We start from the raw sequence: 24,680 nt of genomic DNA on the forward strand, positions 1-24,680 counted from the left end.
GATTTTTCCAGGCAAGGATACTGGGTGGGTTGCCATTTCCTTCTCTAGGGGATCTTCCCAACCCAATTGCTACAATTACTGTCGGGTTTTAATAATGCATATGTAAGCTTCAAATCGGCAAATTTTAATTTCTTAGCAATAAACAGTATTTTACACAGAAGTTAATTTAGAAAACCCCCTGTTATACAGTTGGACATTGGACAACTTCAATATCTATATTTATTTTGGAATTCACAATGGTCCAGAATCATTCAAACTTGCTGCAGGCACAATTCTTATCTCCAGCCCCTTCAGTACTACGTATTCCTGGGTTTGCATCATATACTCAAAATAAAACAATGATCATAAAGATGAAGAAACACAATTTGAGTTACTTCAATTTTGTCATTCTATGTGACCACTTAGGAGTTGCTATTTGTGTCTTTAAAAGTGTGCAATGAATGGCAAGAGGTAAGAATTTTGCTTAGTAAATTTTGTTTGGTTGTATACATGACATACTGTATTTGAATACTAATATCTTTAAAATTGGCATTCTATTTTAATCGCTGTTTTAAAACTAAAGAATCAAGAAAATTAAAATTACATCAGTAGTTAAATTGTACTTTTTGCAAATATTTTATTAAAATTCACTTAGTTACTAGAAAACTACAAAGTATTATTATACCAGACCATAACAAAGAATCAAAGTACAAACTCTTATATAAATATAAAAACTACTAAATAAATAGTTGTGTATGTTCCACTCTCTAGAAACTTGGAGGAGTTTGTAGGTATTCACAAGATTGTTTACAATTATTCTAAATTTCATAATAAAATCTAAAGTGAGATATCCAACCTGAAATGACATTGACCAGTAGAATTCAATCAAGAATACTTAAAAGCAAAACAAGAGGTGATCAAAACAGTGGCTGAATTTATCTTGGAGTATTAATATACAACATCTTTAACACCATACATACAGTTAATGAAAAACTGAAGAAATGGGCACATCCGAAGATGGAAACATACAATTCAGATGACATGGGATTGAAAGATGATAAGGAATCATTTTTTATAAGTGTTGACAACGAGAAAGAGGAGGGAATTTTAGTAATAGTAAACATCACTAAGGTTAAAAAAATAACAATGAAAAAGACACACTAGTGAAGACCAACACCAAGAAAGGTTTCAACGGTAAAAGCGTTTAAAAAGATCTCATCCTTACCAGCTACTGCCCCAAAGTTCATATTTGCAGCCAAGCTCCCCCCAAAAACCATCTACTCACTATTTCCACATGCACTTGAGTTGTCTGTCAAGTTCACCAGTGTCCTCCATGTTGCTAAATTCAGTGGTCAATTCTTTGTTCTCATCCAATCAGCAGCATTTGAGGCAACTGACAACACTTATTCTAGCGAGCTACTCCTCCCCAGTCTCCTTAACTGGATCAATCTCACTCGCCTGACCTTGGAACTTTGGAAACTCCGAAGGATCAATCCTCAGACCACTGCTATTCTATATTCACTCCTAGGTAATTTCATATATTCTCACGTCTCTAAAAGTCACATTGCAAGCCCAGCCTTCTGTCCTTCCTTATACATCCAATTGTTTCTTACTGTCTCCACTTGAATGTCTAACAGGCATCTCAGAGTCAACACATCCAAACCTGAATTTCTGATCTTTCTCCCCAAACTTTCTCCTAAAACAGTCTTCCCCTTCTCCATAGAAGGCAGATCCATCTTACAGCTGCTCAGGCCAAAATTCTGGGAGTCATTTTTGGTTCTCTTCTTTCCCTCACTTAGGGAATTTGACCCAATCCATCAGCAAACACTATTAACTGTATTTCAAACATGCTCTGAGTCCAACCGTTTTTCATTTTCCATCACAACTCCGAGTCACCTTTACTTCTCACCTGGGTTATTGCAGTAACCTCCTAACTGCTCTGCTTCTATGTCTGTGGGACCATCTGAACACGTAACTCAGTTCACGTCACTCCTCTGCACAGAACCTCCTAGTGGTTTGCATTTCACTCAGAATAAAATTCAAAGTCCTTCCCATAACCCACAAAGCCTCACTGATTTGCTTCCCCTCACCTACCCAGTCTCTGTGATCCCTCCCCCACCCATCCTCTTTGCTCACTCTGCCCTGGCCACCTTACAGCCACCTGCCTCCTTGGTGTTCCTCTGATAAGTTAAGCACAACTTGACTGCAGCACCTTTGCACTAGGAGTTCGCTCTGCCGGATATACTCTTCTCGCTTCTTACAGGTCTGCTAGAACGTCATCTCATCAGACAGGACCTTCCGGACCAACCTACCTGAAAGGGCAGTCTCTGCTACTCTGTCGCTTTTTATTTCCTACATAGCAAAGATCACAGCCTGATATCAACTTATTGTCTGACTTCCCCCACTATTATATATCCTCTACAAGGACAAGAATTTACAGTTTTTATTATTGCTTATCCCCAGTGCCTAGAAAAATGCCATTTACCTAGTAGAAATGCAATGAACATTAAAATCGGCAAGACAATTAATGGGAGCAATGGCCACACAGCATTTCGAGGTGATTCAAAGTCACCACTTCAGGTACCCAATATCTTAAGCAAGCCTTCTGCACTTCAAGGGGTGGAAGACAGCTTTGGGAAGGCCTCATGTGTTAAACCACATTCATAGACCTACTCATGCTCCACGACTTTTAGAAACACATTGTTCCAACAGGCTTTATAAGGGAATGATATCATCCACCAGAAAGATTTCTGAGAGGAAGATAGAGCCCATCTTGAAAAGACAATGCTCATTCCTAATTTCAGAGGGCTGAACAGGGTAAAGGCTTGAGTCGAGGTGGCATGGAATATTCTCCTGAAAGCAAATATTTGCTTGTTCTTCCCTCAGAACCTGAAAGTACAATTCTGGGCTGGAGCTCTTTAGAGACCACATCAATCTTGATACATGTACCTGAACGCTCAGAAGCCAAATATGATGGATTCATTATAATATGTTATACTTTTTAAAGTACGTAGATTTTAGTTCAGTTCAGTCAGTCGTGTCTGACTCTTTGCGACCCCATGAACCACAGCATGTCAGGCCTCCCTGTCCACCACCAACGCCCGGAGTCCACCCAAACCCAAGTCCATTGAGTCAGTGATGCCATCCAACCATCCTATCCTCTGTCGTCCCCTTCTCCTCCTGCCCTCAGTCTTTCCCAGCATCAGGGTCTTTTCAAATGAGTCAGCTCTTCGAATCAGGTGGCCAAAGTATTGGAGTTTCAGGTTTAGCATCAGTCCTTCCAATGAACACCCAGGACTGATCTTCTTTAGGATGGACTGGTTGGATCTCCTTGCAGTCCAAGGGACTCTCAAGAGTCTTCTCCAACGCCACAGTTCAAAAGCATCAATTCTTCGGCGTTCAGCTTTCTTTATAGTCCAACTTTCACATCCATACATGACTACTGGAAAAACCACAGCCTTGACTAGACGAACCTCTGTTGGCAAAGTAATATCTCTGCTTTTATGTTGTCTAGGTTGGTCATAACTTTCCTTCCAAGGAGTAAGTGTCTTTTAATTTCATGGCTGCAATCACCATCTGCAGTGATTTTGGAGCCCAGAAAAATAAAGTCAGCCACTGTTTCTGCATCTATTTGCCATGAAGTGATGGGACCAGATGCTATGAGCTTAGTTTTCTGAATGTTGCGCGTTAAGCCAACTTTTTCACTCTCCTCTTTCACTTTCATCAAGAGGCTCTTTAGTTCTTTTTCACTTTCTGCCATAAGGGTGGTGGCATCTGCATATCTGAGGTTATTGATATTTCTCCCAGCAATCTTGATTCCAGCTTGTGCTTCCTCCAGCCCAGCATTTCTCATGATGTACTCTGCATATAAGTTAAATAAGCAGGGTGACAATATACAGCCTTGACATACTCCTTTTCCTATTTGGACCAGTCTGTTGTTCCATGTCCAATTCTAACTGTTGCTCTTTTTTTAAAAAGTTTTCAAATGTGTTAGGAAAGAAGACTTTTTTTTTTGTCTCCTTACTACTTAGAAATGTTTAGTGATAAGTACAGTATTTAAATTTTCAGGATGTGTAAAATTATATTCAACAGCATTTTTAGACAAGGCATTAAGAATAAATGCTTTGTCTATTGCATTAATTTTAATCATACTCCACTGGATTCACAATGCTTTGAAATGCTTTACAAAATGGCCCCGGGATCTCTTATTAATCATAATATATACAAACACCACCAAATCAAAATACTGTTTCTTATTCTGGCTAGCAGCGGCTTGCCTGAGAGCACCCTCTTCTGTTTCAAGAGTATACCACAACTTATGTTACAGAAAAATCACAGCAATTCTAGACAGGACAAAAATGGGCTTTTCAGGAAAATGTCGACACACATAATCGTGTTCTTTAAATGTGCTATCCTCCCACCTGAGGTTTTCACACACCTCTTCTGGAGCAGACAGGTGTGGTGAAGATGAGGGAAACGCTGCAGTCTCTGAAGTGTAACTGTGGTTTTCACTTCTTCCCCAGGCAGTCGCATAGAAATGAACTTTAATCTTTTAAAACATGGGGCAACTCGTCTAATCCATTTTCCTTACAGATAGGACATGATTTTAAGTCATTGTATCACCTGGAGCTTTAACCTAAGGTATTTTTTGTAATTCACCCATTTGCTTTCTGACTACCAATTCTATCTTGCTTTAAAAATTGACAAATTCATATTTAGATGCCAGTTCTAAGTAGGAACTCATTAACATAATTACAAGAAAAATCTTATTTCATATGGACTGGGGAAACATCCAGGGAATTAGGTTTAGCACCATGAAGTTGTCATCAAGAAAGGTTACATATTGTCAGCTTCATATGGTTCAATCGAACACACCTAGCCCTGTCCTTCAGGACTCTAGGTAAGGGTAAAAAAAGGTCTTGGGAAGGAAGAAACTGCTGAGAATGGGGAGGGGCTGAGACAGAGGCAAGAAAATGAACTGGAAACACTATCTAACTACACAGAGAAGGCAGGAGAGTCTAGGTGGAGTTGAAACAAAACAGGAAAGAAATGACTGATGGAATCTGAGGAATTCTGTCAAGCCCTGTTAATTCCAGGAGTGGCTAAAACAGTTCCCAATGACCCAGCCTCTATGAAGGTTTATTTCCTGATGTAATTTTGAAATTTAGCTGCAATAGCTAGATAAAAATTTAATTTCAACACAGGTAGCTTGCTCATACAAAGAGCAGGTGGAAAGTTTCTTAGGTTGGTTTTCATTAGAACTGATTTATCTTTGTATCTTTCGGTTCAGTGCAGTTCAGTTCAGTTGCTCAGTCATGTCCGACTCTGCGACTCCATGAATCGCAGCACACCAGGCCTCCCCGTCCATCACCAACTCCTGGAGTTTATTCAAACTCATGTCCATTAAGTCGGTGATGTCATCCAGCCATCTTATCTTCTGTCGTCCCCTTCTCCTGCCCCCAATCCCTCCCAGCATCAGGATCTTTAAGACCCCCTAAACATACAATTTACCTAAAATATATTCTGTACAATTGGATAAAAATAATTTTCTAAACTTAAAAAAATCGCTTTGAAAGCACATCATTTCTCTAATACTACTTGCCAAAGTTTGAAAATTGCTTAGAATTCTCCTGTGAATAAAGTTCGTTCAGTTATTGGGAAAAATTGTGAAAGACTTTGTAAAGTGTCTTAACTAGCTCATTTATCCAAATTATCAACAGATTGCATTGTCCTTGAGTCACTTCCCAACTCTGTAAGTTTTAGAAAACTGATAATAACATACATCATCCTTGTCCATACAAATTAATTGTGTGGGGGTAAAAGAAATTATTAGTAATATTGCCCTATGCACCAATCCATTCTGCATCAGTTTGTAAATTCATTTCAGAATTCCTTATTCCCTGTACATGTCTCTGCTCTTTTGAATTCTCCTTAGAACCACTTGTAACAAACATCTTAAGAGTTCCCTCATTACTTAATGAGTTAAGTAAAACTTGGGCACACACTCATATCATTTTTTCATGAGAATAATGATTATACCCTCTTTCAAAAATAATTCTTTAACATCACAAATTGTACTTTAATGGTGATATTTTTTCCAGGATATGCCAAAACACCATGTACACTCACTCCTTAATAGTGAAGCAGTATACATTTGTCTTCCCTGGTGTCTCAGACGGTAAAGTGTCTGCCTGCAATGCAGGAGACCCGGGTTTGATCCCTGGGTCAGGAAGATCCCCTGGAGAAGGAAATGGCAACACACTCCAGTACTCTTGCCTGGAAAATTCCAAGGACAGAGGAGCCTTGTAGACTATAGTCGATGGGGTCGCAAAGAGTCTGACACGACTGAAGGACTGCACTTCACTTCATACATTTGTCTGGGGGCTTCCCAAGTGGCCCAGCAGTAAAGAATTCACCTGCCAATGCAGGAAAGGAGTCATGGGTTCAATCGCTAGGTCGGAAAGATCCCCTGAAGAAGGAAGTGGCAACCCACTCCAGTATTCCTGCCTGGAGAATCCCATGGACAGAGAAGCCTGGCAGGCTACAGTCCACGAGGTAGCAATTGTGTTGTACACAATTGAGCATATACACATGGAAGCATGCATTTGCCTGACAGAGTCAATTGTTTAAGGTTACTGAAATGGGTTTCATACATTAAAAAAAACAGCCCCAGACCTTGCAAAAGAAGATATAAGTCCATTGCATAGCAAGAATCATTTGAAATACATCTTTAATTTTAAAAAACTCAGTATGCAATCTACAAAATACTTTGTTACATGATTATTAAGGCTCAATGTTTTATATTTGTATTGATGAAATAAAATCATATTTTGAGTAAGATATAATAATACTTAGTCATTATTAAGGAAAACCTCCTGAACAAATTTATAAGAGAAAAAGGGCTATATCAAAACACAAACCCAGAATGAAGGGAACTAAAACCCTACAATTACCTAACATAAATCAGGTCAAAATGCCAGCCTTTATTTATATTTAGAAGGGATTTTTTTTTCATACTTTTTAAATGGATAAACTATTTCTAGTCCCATTTAAAAAAAAGGAAATGTCCTTAAATTCAGATCTGTACATTGATCAGGTAACCATCAAGCCATGGATTCATTTATAGAGTTAATACGATCCTTTGACTGGTAAGGCAACTAGACCAGGCCAATTAGAGCAAAGTAACGCATCCCAAACTGGCCAACTGCTTGGAAGTCTGCCATTCAGTCAATTAAACAGAGGACCCCTAATGGGTCAAACTCATAAAGCATTCATCTAAATAAATTACCTAAATTAAAATGCTAGTAAGGAGTAGTTCCTCCTTCACTCACTTCCTTCCTCCCTTCCTGACCTTAAAAGAAGTTTTTGTCATTGCTGTTTTGAAGATCATCATTTACTTTCTGGAAAAGGAGATTCTACTTTTTAATTTGTAAGTCTAAGTGGACCCTACCTGATTTTTCACTTAGAGCACCAAGATCACATCTGACCTTCTGCCACAGCTCAGGTCAGAAGAACTGTATTAAAAATCCTCTCCACTCAACAGAGAATGTTAATTTAATGCTAAGTAATGAATATTTAAGGACCCTAATAGATGTGCAAATGAACAATTATGCTGCAGCACCCTTCTGTTCCTACCATCACCCTTTGCATTGCCACAAAAACTCAACTTGGGCTTCAGTCAGCTTTTTGTTATTATTTTCAGCAATGAATCTTGAGATGCGCCTGAAGGCTGGAGGGCTGGTGAATAAATGACTCCAGCAGTGAGGTCCCCGCACATACTGGCAACCTGGAAAGCCTGAGGGGTGATTAATTGGACCCTATGTTGAAATTACTTTGAGGTGTAAATATTCATTAAGTTCATCCGAATTAGACTCTGAGTTCTTTATGGGCAGGATGCCATAAAACAGATCTGAAAGGACCAGCGGTAATTAACTCAGTTACCGTCCCTGGGACTGTGGAGCAGCACCAAGTTCAGCCTGCCTCCGTATTTGCTCTGAGAAGACTGAAGTCATTCCAGAATGTGCCACACCAGGTGAGTCAGGATGGCAGAATTTTTTTTTTTTTATATGATGCACACACAGATTTGCTCTCATATATATCTATAGTGGGTCTCAAGCATATGATATTATGAGCAACACATAAAGTGAAGTTAAAAAGAGCAATATCAATTCATTTTAACAGCCAACTTTTGCATTCTTTGCCTTTACAGTAAAATAATGAAAAGCAGTAAATCTGCTGATTGATACAAGCCATCATAAATGTTTGTTTTAATTTGCATTTTGAACAGATTAAAATGAATGTAATGTAACATTAAATAAAATGCATGAGGGCCAACAAATAATGTTGTTTGGAAGAATACTGTCATATCAGTTTTGACTCAAAACAAATCTGGTAAATAGAGAAAAATATCTCTTAATCATATTTAAGGATCAACAATAAATTGAAGGTGTATTAAAACCATGTTTTTTTCCATGTTTTTCCTACTAAAAAAATATCTAGAACATAGATTTCCTAAATTTAAAAGTCTGACTTTTCACTATAAACACTTAAAGGAAATTATAAACAGAATTATAACTGTTAATACCACTGACTTTTCATTAAAAAAACAAACATTTATCTGACTTTGAAAAATAGAAATATCACTTGTTAGATATTGTAGACAAAATAATCTAGTGTCTTTCACTTTGCTCATCTTTTAAAGAAAATCACTCTAAATTAAGCAGAATAAGCATAAATAGCATGATAGCAGGACTAGCCATAAAATAATCATGATTTAGACTTCTACTCAAGAGAGGCTTGTGTTAATTACAATACTACTTTTCAAAATACATTCTTAGAATCTATACTTTTGAGAAACAACATTCATGAACTATAAAAATTCATTTTTAACATACATTAATATTTTAACTAGTGTCCATACTAGTATTTCATTCTGAAAGGAATCTCTCCAAGCAAAAGGCAGTATGTCTCAATGACTTGTACTAAAATATGCATAGTAACAGAACTAGCGTCTTTGCTGCACATATCGGCATACAAACACATTTTGAAAATAATAATACCACGGGGGAAAGAGAGGTACCAAATACAGCTGATGATTACTCACCAATGTGATAACAAGACAGGAAGATAAATAATTCAGAATCAGAGATAGTTCCACATCTCCATTTTAACCTGTGGTTTCCACATCATTCTACAATAGCCACGTTTCAGAGAAGAGCAAGAGGGAAAATTAAGTACTTTGGTTTATGTCTCCTTCAACTGCCTTCTCCTCTAGCACAGGTGCTAACTTAATAAGAAGAGATGGGGTTGGAGGATAATAAACATGGCATCAATCCAGAGTGGAAAACAATCAGCCACCAAGTAATCAAAGATCAAAAATGCTTTGGTCAGTGGCTTCGAGGTCACACTCTGGAGAAGAGTGCCTTTGAGTTCTACTAGGAAACAAAACCAACACAAAAATACAAGACTTATTTTAGATCAAGCCCCTGGGGCACAAACCTATCAAAAGCATAAAGGATAGACAGTTCGGTTACAGGTCTAAACTTCTCTAAACATAGCTAGTGGATCTGTCATTTCCACTATACAGTAGCAGGACTTTGTGCGGTTTCTGTGAATTACATATTTGCAAAGTGGGTCATGATCATTGACTCGTGCTAATCCTACTGAGTTACGCAGTCACCAGCTTTATCCGGGTCTTCTCCATCGATTTTAATCCACTTCTTTTCTATTTCAACCTGTTGTGCAAAAGCAAAACAGGAGGAAGCATTAATGAATGCAGCACAGCATAATACCTCTTCAGTTCTGTTTTATAAGCCAGCAAGCACGGTAGCCACCTCATCCTCTGCACACAAACACAGCCCCTCCACCCTGCCATGCCCATTCCCAAGTGAGGCACACTGCTCTCCTTCTGGCCAACAAGTCCCCTAAATCCTTCCCTCTAGGGTCAAATCTTGAAGAGGACAAAGTTTCTTCTCAGTTAAACACAGGTGTACACAGAAAACACATACTGATAAGACATTTACAAATCTAGCTAGACATGTGATCGATTATATCCCACAAGTATCATACATCCAGCTTCAGGCCTCCCTGAGATTCAGAGTACACCCAAAATCATCTCTCTAACTAACTAAAACAAACTAGTTTACAACAGTAATCCATCTGGGCCAAACCATCCACCTGTCCCTCACCTTTGTCATCTCACCCTTTCAAACGTAATCTCCTCACAGAGTCCCTCCGGGACCACTCTAGATAAGGAAGCCCTCCATCCCTCTCTATCCTGTGACCTTCTTTTATTCTTAGAATTTGTCAGTACTTGAAATTATGGTACTTTTTTACTAATTACTTTTTGCTCTGTCACTAGAAGGAAGGCTTTACGAGGACAGGGAGTTCACCTTTGTGTCTCAGGATCTACAGCAGCAGATGGCACTTTGAAATTGCTCAATAAATACTTGTTAAATGGAAGATAACATTGTGAAACTGAGTGCCAATAAAGCTAAAGAGACTTTGGTATATAATTCTGAGTGGTCCTCTTCAACTCTGTGAAACTGGCACTTCCCAGGAACAGCAGATGGCATGAAGTCTCCATGTGCACCTGACACACATTTCAGCCACACGTATACTTAGACACCTAGTGTTGTAGGTCAGGTTCCCCAAGAAGCAGATGCTGAGATGGAGACTGGGGTGCAGAAAGGTTACTGTGGGGAGCTCCTGGGGTCAACACCTGGCTGACACAAAAAGGGGAGAAGGAGGGGAGGGAGGCGAGGGGAGGGAAAGGCGGGAGGAAGGGGCAGAACAGGAAGGGAGAGAAGCTGGGCTACAAAGCAGTCATAGTAAAGGTTTCAGCCAATCCCCAGAGAGGGATGAAGCTAGGACGGCCCTGCAGGGTTATTGCAACTTGAGGTAGAAGGGTGTTTAGACCCCTGATCCACTAGTCATTGGACACAGGCTGCCCCAGGAAGGGGATGTGACCTGGAGAGTGGCATATTGCGGCATCCAGGGTAATTCCCAGCTGCTGAATCAGTCCTCTGGTCTTGAAGGGACTGCACAGAACAGCACCCACTCATTATTGGTTTTACCAATACAAAAAAAATTACTGGACCCGAACATACAGGTTTCTGAACAGACAGTCCAAAATGAAGAAAAATCCAGACTTAGGTCACTATATTACAGAGCCACGAGTTGGTGCTAATGATATCATAAAATCACACCATTTCAAGATACTATGGGAAATGTGTGACAGAGGTTATTTCTGTACCTACTAACTTTGAAGCTGAGAAGGAAAAGCAGGCTTAGGAACAAGTGCAAGTGTATGTCACTCTCTAATTCAACTGGCTCACGAATGCTGATGAGCTCATGGTGAAAATCTAAAATTGTGGTGACACAGTAACTCCGCATTTCCCCAAACAGTACACCACAGAATACTATTACAGAAGATACTGATAGGTGTTTTACAGGAGACAAGATTCCTTAATTGGCAAGTAGGGAGAAACTGAGCTAAGTTTAATAAGTTTCTTTATTGCAGGACTTCTTTGTTCAATATTAGGTGGACAGCATTCCCCAACTTATATTTTAGATCATTATATGGGACAGATGTCCTAAAGAACACATCTTGGGAAATGTTATTCTGACAAAACTTTTATTACAAATGTGCTTCTGAAATGTGAACTAATTTTTCACTCAGATCTGAGTTAAGTACATGGCACTCTCCTCAGGCTCCTAATGTTCTCTAGAACTGAGGGGAAGAACTAGGCTAACTGGTGACCATCAAGTTTCCACACCTGGGCTCTTTTCTAGGTCTAATACATACATACACACAAAGTTACTTAAGAGGGCAAAGCAAGGATCTAAAGCCAAATCAGGTCACAGCTTCGAAAGTCCCATCCTAACCCAAGGGCTTTGGGATGTACCTGGATGTTGTAGCAAGCCCGATGATGAATGTGTTTCTGGGGCTGGACATCACTCTCCACCCCCAGAGACCTGACCTCTGTCCTTGAAGCAGTGGTGTCAAGAATCCCAAACTGAACAGTAGCAAATGGATACCAATCAGAGGGAATTTCTTGGTCTGATCCAAGTTCTAGTTTGTAAGACAAACAATGGGGATGATCAGGACCTTGAAGAAAAAAAATCAAAAGGTCAGTCAAAGCATTTCAATGGGCAGTGCACATTTCTCATGAGTGTAAAAGGCATGCATCTCCCTTTTTAATAAACATTTCCATTAGCACTCTGGCTGTGAATTCCATAAAATTACATATCTTCAAAATTCACAATCCTGCATTAATGGGGGGGAAGAGAGTAATCTAACTGCATTTTTTTAAGTACTATCTTTCAAATAAGTACAATTTAGCACTATATAGTTACATATGTTAACTCCCAAAATGTTTTCAAGTAGGCTGTTTCTTTTTTCAAAAAGAAAGTTAAATATTTCATTTAATTATTCAAATAAAACAATGACCAACAACAGTGAAAAAAATTCAGAATTATATCAAGTTCATAGGTACAAAAAAAAGATCTTCACAACCCAGATATTCACAATGGTGTGATCACTCACCTAGAGCCAGACATTCCAGAATGTGAAGTCAAGTGGGCCTTAGGAAGCATCACTATGAACAAAGCTAGTGGAGGTGATGGAATTCCAGTTGAGCTATTTCAAATCCTAAAAGATGATGCTGTGAAAGTGCTGCACTCAATATGTCAGCAAATTTGGAAAACTCAGCAGAGGCCACAGGACTGGAAAAGTTCAGTTTTCATTCCAATCCCAAAGAAAGGCAATGCTAAAGAATCCTCAAACTACCACATGATTGCACTCATCTCACACGCTAGTAAAGTAATGCTCAAAATTCTCCAAGCCAGGCTTCAGCAATACTTGAACCATGAACTTCCAGATATTCAAGCTGGTTTTAGCAAAGGCAGAGGAACCAGAGATCAAATTGCCAAAACCCACTGGATCATCAAAAAATCAAAAGAGTTCCAGAAAAATGTCTATTTCCGCTTTATTGACTATGCTAAAGCCTTTGACTGTGTGGATCACAATAAACTGTGGAAAATTCTGAGATGGAATGCCAGACCACCTGACATGCCTCTTGAGAAATCTGTGTGCAGGTCAGGAAGCAACAGTTAGAACTGGAAATGGAACAACAGACTGATTCCAAACAGGTAAAGGAGTATGTCAAGGCTGTATATTGTCACCCTGCTTATTTAATTTATATACAGAGTACATCATGAGAAACGCTGGGCTGGAGGAAGCACAAGCTGGAATCAAGATTTCTGGGAGAAATATCAATAACCTCAGATATGCAGATGTCACCACCCTTATGGCAGAAAGTGAAGAGGAACTAAAACGCCTCTTGATGAAAGTGAAAGAGAGAAAAAAGAAAAAAAAAGAAAGTGAAAGAGAATAAAAAAGTTAGCTTAAAGTTCAACATTCAGAAAACTAAGATCATGGCATTCGGTCCCATCAGTTCAAGGCAAATAGATGGGGAAACAGTGGAAACAATGGCTGACTTTTATTTTGGGGGGCTCCAAAATCACTGCAGATGGTGACTGCAGCCATGAAATTAAAAGACACTTACTCCTTGGAAGGTAAGTTATGACCAACTAGACAGCATTTTAAACAGTAGAGACATTTCTTTGTCAACAAAGGTCTGTCTAGTCAAGACTGTGGTTTTTCCAGTAGTTATGTATGGATGTGAGAGTTGTACTATAAAGAAAGCTGAGTGCTGAAGAATTGATGCTATTGGACTGTGGTGTTGGAGAAGACTCTTGAGAGTCCCTTGGACTGCAAGGAGATCCAACCAGTCCATCCTAAAGGAGATCAGTCCTGGGTGTTCATTGGAAGGGCTGATGTTGAAGTTGAAACTCCAATACTTTGGCCACCTGATGCAAAGAACTGACTCATTTGAAAAGACCCTGATGCTGGGAAAGACTGAGGGCAGGAGGAGAAGGGGACGACAGAGGATAGGATGGTTGGATGGCATCACTGACTCAATGGACATGGGTTTGGGTGGACTCCGGGAGTTGGTGATGGACAGGGAGGCCTGGCATGCTGCGGTTCATGGGGTCGAAGAGTCAGACACAATTAAGTGACTGAACTGAACATATGTGAGTGCCTTCTATTGAGTGATCCTAATTCAAAATAATAGAATAACATAAGTGTGGTAAGTTTTTTAAATTAAAAGATGAGTAATATTTAAATTAAGCATCATTGTTGGGCTACAATGCACATAAGACCTATTTAAAAAGAAAACTTTCTCTTAAGTAGACTAAGATCTTATAATAATTCTTAATTTTTTTCATTTTCTTACCATTCTATTTACTGATAATGTAAAGGAAAATTTCAGAGTAAATTAGGTCACTTCTAAAGAGTTATGGCTTTTTTAAAGTTCAACTTACTGAAATTTTTTCTTGCATTTCAAAAAGATTCTAAGCCAAGGATTCTTTTTTTTAGTGGGACATTAATTTTGAGTACATTAATCCCCACTTACCCTCCTCAAAGCTTTGACTGGAACAAACGTACAGTGTAGAGATGGGCATACTGACTTTCAATGTTTCCACGTAATAGTTTTCTTCACTTAATTCGCTTTGCCATGTATTGAGCATCTACTCTATACCAAACCAGACTCTCTGCCAGTCGTTGTTGAGATATCAGATATACACAAAAACTTTTAAGAGGAGTTACATACTGTGTGTTCATGTGTGTGTGTGTGTTACAGTGAAGCTAATATTTTCAATGTAATCACTGCAGTAACTCTATAAATGTTCCGTGATTCTGTTCTATCGGCCCACAGCGTCTACATATTCCATGTAGCTGTGTGTGCGAAGTCACTCCAGTCATGTCCGACTCTGTGCGACCCTATGGATGGGAGCCCACCAGGTTCCTCTGTCCATGAGGTTCTGCAGGCAAGAATACTGGAGTACATTGCCATTTCCTCCTCCAGGAGATCTTCCCAACCCAGAGATTGAACCCACACCTCTTATGTCTCCTGCATTGGCATATTCCAACTACATATTCCTTGTAGCTATCTTCACTTATGCAAGAGATGACAATGATTTCAAAAGCCAGATTAAATTACTGTATCACTGACATGACGTAAGAAAGAACATTTCCATCAAAAGATAGCTTTAGGCACAAAAACAAGAATTTAAAGGATTTCACTTCTTAAAAGATAAATTTCCTTTTATGCCTTACAACCTGCTTCTTATAGAGAGACTAATAGAATTGTAAGGCTATAAAAGCCCTTGAGAAGCCACCCACCAACAGATGCTGATTAGCGTCTCCACCACTCACCTGTAGGGAAGACAACAACGGCCCCAGAGCTGCTTTACACTAGCCAGATCACTGTGGTCAAGTGGTAACTTCACACACCCACACACACACACACCCACACACACACACACACCCACTGTGGTCAAGTGGTAACTACACACACACACACACACACACACACACACACCCAGGGGAGATTCCACAATCCATTAGCTTTTCTAGCCTTCTGTCTGCAGAATACAGTAAGTTTATTTAAACTTAATTCAGGCACTCCTCAGTCCTTTTGGCATGGGGGTTAAGCACATAAACACTCGACTCAGGATGCCCAGGATCAGATCCCAGCTCTGCTACTTGAAAGATGTGTGAGACCCTTGGCAAGTTATTTGATCGCTGCGAGCCTGAATTTCCCCATCTGAAAATGGGTGTGATGATGGGAACAGTATGAACCTTAGGGGATCGCTGTGAGGGTTAAACAAGCCAGCTGGCACACAGCTGTGGAGCCGCAGTACACCGTGTGTTTAGTCGCTCAGTCGTGTCCGGCTCTCTGCGACCCCATGGACTGTAGCCCACCAGGCTCCTCTGTCCGTGGGGAGTCTCCAGGCAAGAATACTGGAGTGGGTTGCCATACCCTCCTCCAGGGGATCCTCCCAGCCCAGGGATCGAAACCAGGTCTCTGCATTGCAGGCAGATTCTTTACCATCTTGAGAGTTGTACTGACAGAAATGCAAAGTGCTATTCGATTATAAATTCAATATTATCATCTAATGACTGTAATTCTGCTAATGAAAGGACTGAGAAGTCTACACTTTTAGAGCTGAAAATAATACTAAAGATGATCTAATTTGATACTCACATTTTAAAGAAAAATTCTTTTGGAATTTTGCAATGAAAATAACCCAACTTTAAGACTTAGTACTCCAAAAATAGGTTTAGAAAAAAAACCTTTCTATCCACTTTTCTATTAAAAAAAAAAAAAAAAAAAGATTAAAAGATAAAGAACATTTTTCTGACATATTTTTTCTTGGCTTTTAAAACTCTAAATACTCTACAATGTTTAGTAACTCACACTCCCTTTGAACTTTGATATCCATGAAGAAAAGTATCATGTCTATCCTTAGCACAAGTCTGGCACATTTAGAGCTGAAAGGCTATTTGTGGAATTTACAAGTGAGTAACTAAAAGAGGAAAATCATGTTATCTCAGCACTGACCAGCAGGGGGCACTCCCAGGCTTTGGTAATCAGTCTCTCATCGCTTTCTAAGGACTATGCATGCAAATCACAAAATGTATTTAGGTCTAGTAGATATCCAGTCCTTCTTGAACCAAAATATTTTACATCTGAAACTGAATTGGTGACAGCTGGAGGGAATGAATGGTAGGAGGATGACATCGGTGGAGGAGAGAAAAACCAATGTACTGGAGACAGCAAAGAAAAAAATAATAGCAGGATGTATTTTAAAATTGGTAAAACCAGGAAAGTGGAGATAGACGTATTTGTTAATTGACCCTCCACCATTCTCACTTCTCTTTCTAATTCTATGCTACCATATGCACCCTCTATGGCTAATGAGTGTTTTCCTCTGTCCTCATTCTCTCCCCCTCCTTCCTCTGTTTTCCTCTCTCACCCTCCCCCTCTTTATCCATCGCCTTCTCCTCCTTCCCTCCGTCTTTCCCACCCCCAGAAAAACCTGCATTCAAGAAGAGTCCTCTGTTGTCATCCACACCTTAGCCTGAATGAACTATCTGGGGCCAACCTTTGTTTAAAATGAAAGGCTCACGCACTGTTAAAGGCATATTAAGCAGTGGCATGATGGTAGAAAAGACATTTAAGGAGCCAACATCCCCTACACCTCCCCTAAAATCACATGAGTGATTTCACCAACAGGAAACGTCAATACTGATCTCATAACTCCCAAAGAAAGGAGCATTTAAAAAAAAAAATTTTTTTTAATGAGTACAAGTACTTCATATAGTCTTTTTAGTTTCCATTTTTCTAATTTTTTTTTCCTAATAGTGTAGGTTTATCAGAAGCTAGCTTGAAAGGGTAACGGTTTAAAGAATTTCTTTTAAAATCCTCTGTTCTCTAAATACCCAAGTGATTTTTACAATCGTATAGAAACATCAAGATGCATTCTAAGTCCCTGCTCCTCTGCATGAGGCCCATGGCCAGCAGTCCTGGCATCGCTGGAGCATGTGTGGGAGACACACTATGGGGAGTTCCACCTGCAAAATCAGAATCCACATTCTAATAAGGTGATTCATGTGCATTCGAACACTTGAGAAGCACTGCCTCAGGATAAAGACTTCCTCTCTACCCTACCCTTACTCTTTCTATGCTTCTCAAGAAAAAAGTGGCAGGAAGCCTCTTACTCTTTGCATTACCACCCACTACCACCCCGGTGGTGGAGAAGCCTGGGTGACAAGTCCACGTGACCCCAGAAGTGTCCAGCCCCAGCCTGGCTCAGAGCTCCCCCTCCCCCAGAGTTCACTGGTTACAGCTTCACTGCCTTCTCAATGGCCCCCTTTGGTGCACAGGCCTGATTTGAATGAAGCAGCTTTGATCCCAAGGGATTTATCTGGTCAGTGAGTTCTCACTATGTAGTTAGCTGGAATGCTTGTAAACATCTTTCTGCATGAGCCTGGTGCTAGGACAGTCCTCTGCAAGAATTCCCAAAGGGCAGGACCAAGTCCAGCGAGTCTCTCTGGGAATGCATTCTTCCAATTGTCCTCAGTGAGCGCAACTGCTGGTAAATGCAGACGGGAGGGTAGTAAGGGAGCTCTAGGAGACACAGCATGCAGGGAGGACTGATGCCTAGGAGGCCAGGACAGTTCTCCCAGGAGAGGTACCAGGCCAGCAGCGTGGAAGAGCCTCTCAAAGACACCAATACCTGGGCCTCAGGCCTGGAGTTTGCTTGGTGGGGATGCAGCCTATATGTGGGTATTTTAAATATTAAAGCTCTAATGATTCTAAGGACTCTAACATGCAGCCAGAGCTGGAAACAGATTTTAAAAGGAGTGAGGAGAGGCTATCTTAGCTAATGGCACCACTGCCCATCTTTTCGTAAAAGCCAGAGGCCCTGACCTCCTCCCCACCCCTCCCTTCCCCCCAAGCCCACAGACCACCTGTCACTGTCCCGGGGCCACCCTTCACCTTGGTCTCAGTTCTCCCACTGCCCCCTCCCCTTCTTATTCAGTCTCTCCCTCCTACCAGCCTCCCATTACTTTACTTCTGAATCTCTCCTCCACAATGTACACCCGACTTTCTAAAACAAGGTAGAATTCTGTCACAAATGTGCCTGAAAACATTCCAGAGGCCCTGCTGACAATCTCCACACCCCATACATGTCTCACAACACTCTTTGCATCCTGGTTTCCTCTCCAACACTCCCCTCAGTCCTGAAACTCAGGTTAAGATCTCCCATCGACACGCCTGTGTTTCTGCTGTTTCTGTCTTGATGGAATCCCACTGATTCTCACAGGCCAAGCTGAAGCATCACCTCTGCAGCAGAGCCTTCCCTACCCGTCCCCCCAACCCCGCAGCTGATCACCCCTTCCTCTGGGATCCCCATCAGGTACATCAGTACATGCCTGCAATAGAAGAGAGCACAGTGCCATTGAGCATTTGGATAGCTGCTTCCACGTCTGCCTCACCCGTTAGACATCTGTTTCTGGAGAGCAGGGAACATGTTTGTATCCACGTCCCCCGAGCACCCAGCACAGAGCCTGTACCCACAGGAAATTTCGTGGGTGTTGGTGGAATAGATGCGTGAATGAGAGCCTTCTCAATAAATTCTTGTTGAATGGATAAATTACCAATACCATTAATTCTGAGAAAATGCAGTATTCTGAACAGGATCATTTTTGCAAGAAGCTTTATATATGTTGTTCCCCTTCTAAAATCAAAAAAAGGATGATTTGCATGGGTTCTCGGTTTGAAACAGAAGTGTGGTTGCCCCAGCGGGTCCAGGCTGCACCAAGACAGGGCAGCCGGACCGGGCTCACTGCACACCTCGCCCCCTGACCCCAGCCAGACAAGCCAGCAGGCTGAACCCTCAGTGCTCGTCCCTCAGAGGCATAATCATTCTTCAAATCTGTGCAAAAGCTACACTTGACCTTTTGTTCCAGGTCCAGTGACCACCTCTAGGACTAAAGGAGAACGACAGGAGTCAGGTTATCACCCAGACCTCAGGGGAAATCTCTGGACCGAGATTACAGTCAGCATTCCAGCCTGCCTCCCTTTCTTTCCCTTTCTGTTTAGCAAAATAAAAGTCACAAATAACTCTGAGAGTAGATCCCTGGGAACCACATACTCAAAACCTCACAATTTGCTTCTCTGGGAGGAAGATAATCTGAGAATAGTTTTAACTTGTTCCTCCAGCAACGCTATCAAGAAGGCAGGAAACAGTTCCTAAACGGATTCTATCACGGAAGACAATCCCATCATGTCAAGAGTTGACCAGGAGGTGCCCTTAGAGGCCACACCTGTGAGCATACTACCCATCACTGCCTCTCCCCCGGGGCCTGGGCTCTCCTGGCTATTCCTTGGAACTAGGAGGTAACTATGAATTACTGCGAGTCCAGAGAACACTGTGGAGGGGACCCGGGCATGAAAGGAGAAGAGCAAGTTCTGTGACAGAGGGCTACGGAGCAGGGGCTTCCCTTCCACACAGGGGCCTGGGGCCTGTCAGCCACCAGCTCTGTCTCTCCCCTGCCGGGCCCTGTCCGTAACTCAAGCTGCAATTAGCTGAGAGATGTTAAGCCAGAAAGCTGCAGGGTACCCACAAGATGGCACAGCACCCCTAAGGTCCGCTGTTGTCTGTGGCTTGTTCTTCCTGCCCCAGAATACTGCAAGACCTGCAGAGCAGTTTCTCTCAACTCAGGCTACACATTAGGTTCACCTGGGCCCCTACCCAAGTCATTCTGATTTAACTGGCATAGAGCAGAGCCTGAATGGGCTTCCCCTGTGGCTCAGTGGTAAAGAATCCTCCTGACAATGCAGGAGACACGGGTTTGATCCCTGGGTGGGGAAGATTCCCGGGAGGAGGAAATGGCAACCCACTCCAGTATGCTTGCCTGGGAAATCGCATAGACAGAGGAGCCTGGCAGGCTACAGTCCATGGGGTTGCAAAGAGTCAGACATGACTAAGCATAGCACAGCAGGCTATTCCAACAGATAGCCAGTTTTGAAAATCATTGCTGGAGGCCTACCCCAAATAAAAATGCTTCCTCTTAAGTCTACAGCATGGAGGTCCTACAATGAAGTTAGATTTCCCTGAAGGACTAGTCCAGCTGAGAGCTAGTTGAAAGCAGGAAACAATCTTACTTCTCTTGAGCCCCAGGACCTGATGTGACACTTGGAATACAAAAAGTGCTCAATAAAGGTTTGCCTAAATGATGAATGCATCAACTCAAATGCTCCAAACCTGCCCCCAACTCAGCTCCAAAGCCCAGTGTTCTGCTAGAAATAATTGAACTAAAACAGGGAGCAGCCCTAATTTCAAATTTTGCTTTTTTGCTTTATGATGCTACACCCACACTAACTTACTGTGCCTGCATGCCAAGTCGCTTCAGTCATATCTGACTCCATGCGACCCTATGGATTGTAGCTGGCCATGCTCCTCTGTCTAAGAGATTCTCCAGGCAAGAATACTGGAGTGAGTTGCCATGCCCTCCTCCAGGGGATCTTCCCAACCCAGAGATCGAACCCAGATCTCTTATGTCTCCTGCACTGGCAGGTGGGTTCTTCACTAGTGCCACCTGGGAAGCCCCCACTAACCTACTACTTTAAAATAAACGCAATGCTAGAACTGTCTGTTCAAATTTCTAAACTTCTAGATTCACTGTTTTCTTTGCAAAATAAAAAAAGTAACTGTTTCAATGCTTAATTAAAATTAAAACAACTTGTCAAGATGGTCAAATTGGTCAATTCAGCACAGGAAATTAACTTGGGTAAAGATAAAAGGCAGTCTTATTTCAAGGTAAAAGTGAACATCGCTCAGTCGTGTCAACTCTCTACGACCCCATGGACTGTATAGTCAGTCCATGGAATTCTCCTGGCCAGAATACTAGAGTTGGTAACCTTTCCCTTCTCCAAGGGATATTCCCAACCCAGGGATCACACCCAGGTCTCCCACATTGCAGGCGGATTCTTTACCAGCTGAACCACAAGGGAAGCCAAAGAAAGCTGGAGTGGGTTAGCCTATCCTTCTCCAGTGGATCTTCCCGACCCAGGAATTGAACCGGGGTCTCCTGCTTTGCAAGCGGATTCTTTACCAACTTAGCTATCACCTGAAGTAAGGAGGAAGTCTTGGTACTGGCTGAGAATATAAAAGGTTCAGATATATTCAAGGATGACAGATCTTAAAAGGTTAAGTAGGAATCTAAGCTATATGAACAATAATTTTAATATATGAGGTTGATGTGAAGAGGTCCAACTAGAAATTTCCCTCAGAATCACTATCCATAATAAAATCCTAGCTTTGGATGGTAGTTCTTATGCTATTTTAAAAAAAAAAAATTCAGTTAAACTTATCTGGTAGAAATAGATATAAAGGGACAAAATAAGTCAGTTGTTTGACTAAATATTCCATCTCCCACCCACTGATGTAATAAGCATGGCCTTAGCTGACTGACGTTATCAACTGCCTCAGTCTGGTTTCAATCCGAGCAGGAGGGTGAAAACATTTAAGAGATTTCATATGAAAACCAGCTTAGCATGTTGAATATTTACTTGAATTTTTATCAGGAAGCCGGTCTATCTTCCATACCACAGCCCGGTAGGCACTCTCATATTTTGCGGACCCCACCGTGACCTGTATGACAGGTTCAGATTCAAGTTCGTGTAAACTCCCCAGACATGCCCGGCGGTTCATTTTGGCTTTCAGGGACTTCTGCCTCTGGAGGTTCATGGTCCAGAGGGCCTTGATCCACTGAGACGGGACAGGAAAGTGTATCATTATGTTGTCACAGGACCTCAAGGAACCGGCTTGGGATGGTCTCTGGACCGACATGGGATGGGCCATGTTGACGAAGGCCTGAAGCTCCACATACGCCCCCTGGACAACCACTACCGACTTCAGGGAAAAGGGAAGATCTTCCCCGCTGTATGAAGTTTTGAAACGCATCAGTTCAAACCTGCAGGCATCCAGAGGTACAAACTTAATGATTCTTGATTGCTCAAATTCTTGTGCTTTCACACACTTATGAAAATGACAGTCAAGAATATCAATCCCCTTCTTTTCTGGATCTTTCTCAAAATAGCGTTCATTTCGCTTCTGTAGCTCATGGTCATTCAAGGTTAAAAAGCATTCAGTGTTGCCATTCACAAAGCAGAGGCAAGAGATTTGAGTTATCACAGTGCTTTCAACCAGTTTTCCTTCTTCTTTAGTGATTTTACCCCAAAAGTTGTCCACAATTTCCAGGGAAATTTCTTGTTCCTCATAGCTCTTCTTTGGTTTTGAAACAGCCGGCAGCTTTATCAGCTCCTCCTCCACAGTGGTCAGAAAGTCGAGGAAGTCATGGTACTCTGTGGACCCCAACTTCAGCATTTGTTCTACATCTGGTTCGTGAACTACTTCCGTCTTAGAATGGTATTTCCTTTTTTCTGTGTAAGACACATGTTCAATCTTCACAGTATGGATTTTTCCTGCCACATTAAAGTTCTCAACTTTCGGTTCAGAAAGCCTGCAGTACGGATCGAGCTGTAACTCTTTAAATGGTTTTTCTAACCCCTTCTCATAATACATCTGCAAAATTCCTCCAGGTAAGACTTTTAGAAAAATTGGCCCCCACTGACGGGAAGACATCATGTTCTTCTTCTCTGGAATTCTCATCATGAAAGACCATCCGGCTTTCGGCTGACTCCTGAACAGCATGTGGGGGACAAAGGAAGAGGCAGCGTCTTCAGCATACAGACACTGCATAGACAAATTTCCAAATGAGTCTTGGTTCTCAGCTGATTGGAGATATTCAAGCTTCTCACAGATGTAGTTGAATGAACACTGATTTAAGCCTTTTTGATCCACAGGCACCTCTCTGTCTCTTGATGGGAAGATCTTTCTGCTTCCTGGAGGGTCGAAGGTGAGCTGGGAAGCACTGCCTTCATCTTTCCAAAATGGACTTGAAAAGGCACAGTCCTCCCGAAAATACTGAAATTGGGGAGTATCACTTTGGAACCCTTCAGCCTGGTGAGGGCTCATTTCATCTGCAAGACCCACTTTGGAGGCTGGATGTATACATGAGTGGTCACTGGGTAAGGGAGCTTGGGAGAAACAGGTTGGCTTAGTAGCCAATGAGGAAGAGCCTGTTGCTGTTACAAGTAGACTGTTTGAAGATGATTCTGGAATAGGATAAAGCACATGAGCCCCTGCTTTGGGGATGCCGGGAAAACCTGGGAAGTCTTTGGTAGGTGTAGAAAGAGGAGAGTTACTTGGAGGTCCTGGACTGAAGTAAAAGTCTATGATGGGAGAGGAGAGAGGGGTGCTGCTGGCAGAGGAAGATCCACTGGGAAACTCCTTAGGGCCAGAAAGGTTCAGTTTAAGTCCATTTGGCCGACAAATGCCTTGATTCTCCAGAGGGAAATTCTTTGACTTTTGAGAAGACTGAAAAGTGGGGTCATCATCAAATGTGACCCAGTTGCCTGGGTTCGTGGAACACATCTTTGGGATCAGATTGTGGTCTTGTCAATGAATCAGATATGTTGTCTCTGTTAAAGGAGAGAGAGAAAATAATATAAAATGAGGGGGAAAAAATTCAAGTTACTAGAAGTCTTCATTCTGAGAAATACTTGAATTTTAAAATATCCAGATTTATAGATTAACTGAGTTTAAAGAAATGCTTGAAACTGTAACAGTTTGATGGCTGAATGGATTAAAAAAAATCAAGATCTAAATGCACATTGTTTATAAGAGACCCACTTTAGATTTAAAAAATACACCGGATGAAAGTGAAAAGACGGAAAAAGATACTCTATGAAAATAGAAACCAAAAGAGGGCAGGCGTAGCCATACTAATAGGACAAAATAGACGTTAGGTAAAAAACTGTCACAAAAGACAAAAAAGGGCATTATATAATGAAAACAAGGTCAGCTCACTAGGAAGATATTACAAGTACATATAAACCCAACATCAAAGCACCCAAATATATGAAGCAAACATTAAAAAACTGAAGGGAGAAAAAGAAAGCAGCACAATAATAGTAATAGATTTCAATACTTCAATTTCAATAATGGATAGAACCACCAGATAGAAGATCAATAAAGAAATAGAGGACTTGAACAACACTGTAGACCAAATGAACCTGTCAGATATATACAAAACATTCCACATAATAGCATCAGAATACACATTCTTCTCAAGCACACACATGACATTCTTCAGGATAGATCAGTTAGTTTACAAAAAAAAAGTCTCAACGAATTTAAAAAGACTGAAACCATAT

General features: G+C 41.2%; 1 protein-coding gene across 2 annotated transcripts in view; it reads right to left on the reverse strand.

Moving 5' to 3' along the window:
* Positions 1-108: 108 nt before the first annotated feature.
* STON1 (stonin 1) overlaps positions 109-24,680 on the reverse strand; it is a 61,166-nt gene continuing 36,594 nt past the window's right edge. For both annotated transcript variants that reach the window (XM_065929304.1, XM_065929305.1), the window contains exons 2-4: positions 21,972-23,945; positions 11,886-12,088; positions 109-9,713 (exon numbers count right to left, since the gene is read on the reverse strand). In XM_065929304.1, coding sequence (XP_065785376.1) covers positions 9,639-9,713; positions 11,886-12,088; positions 21,972-23,898 — 2,205 coding nt within the window. In that variant the 5' untranslated portion in view covers positions 23,899-23,945 and the 3' untranslated portion in view covers positions 109-9,638. The remainder of the gene's footprint in view (positions 9,714-11,885; positions 12,089-21,971; positions 23,946-24,680) is intronic.

The sequence above is a fragment of the Muntiacus reevesi genome, chromosome 3 (assembly GCF_963930625.1).
Source record: "Muntiacus reevesi chromosome 3, mMunRee1.1, whole genome shotgun sequence".
Lineage (NCBI taxonomy): Eukaryota > Metazoa > Chordata > Mammalia > Artiodactyla > Cervidae > Muntiacus > Muntiacus reevesi.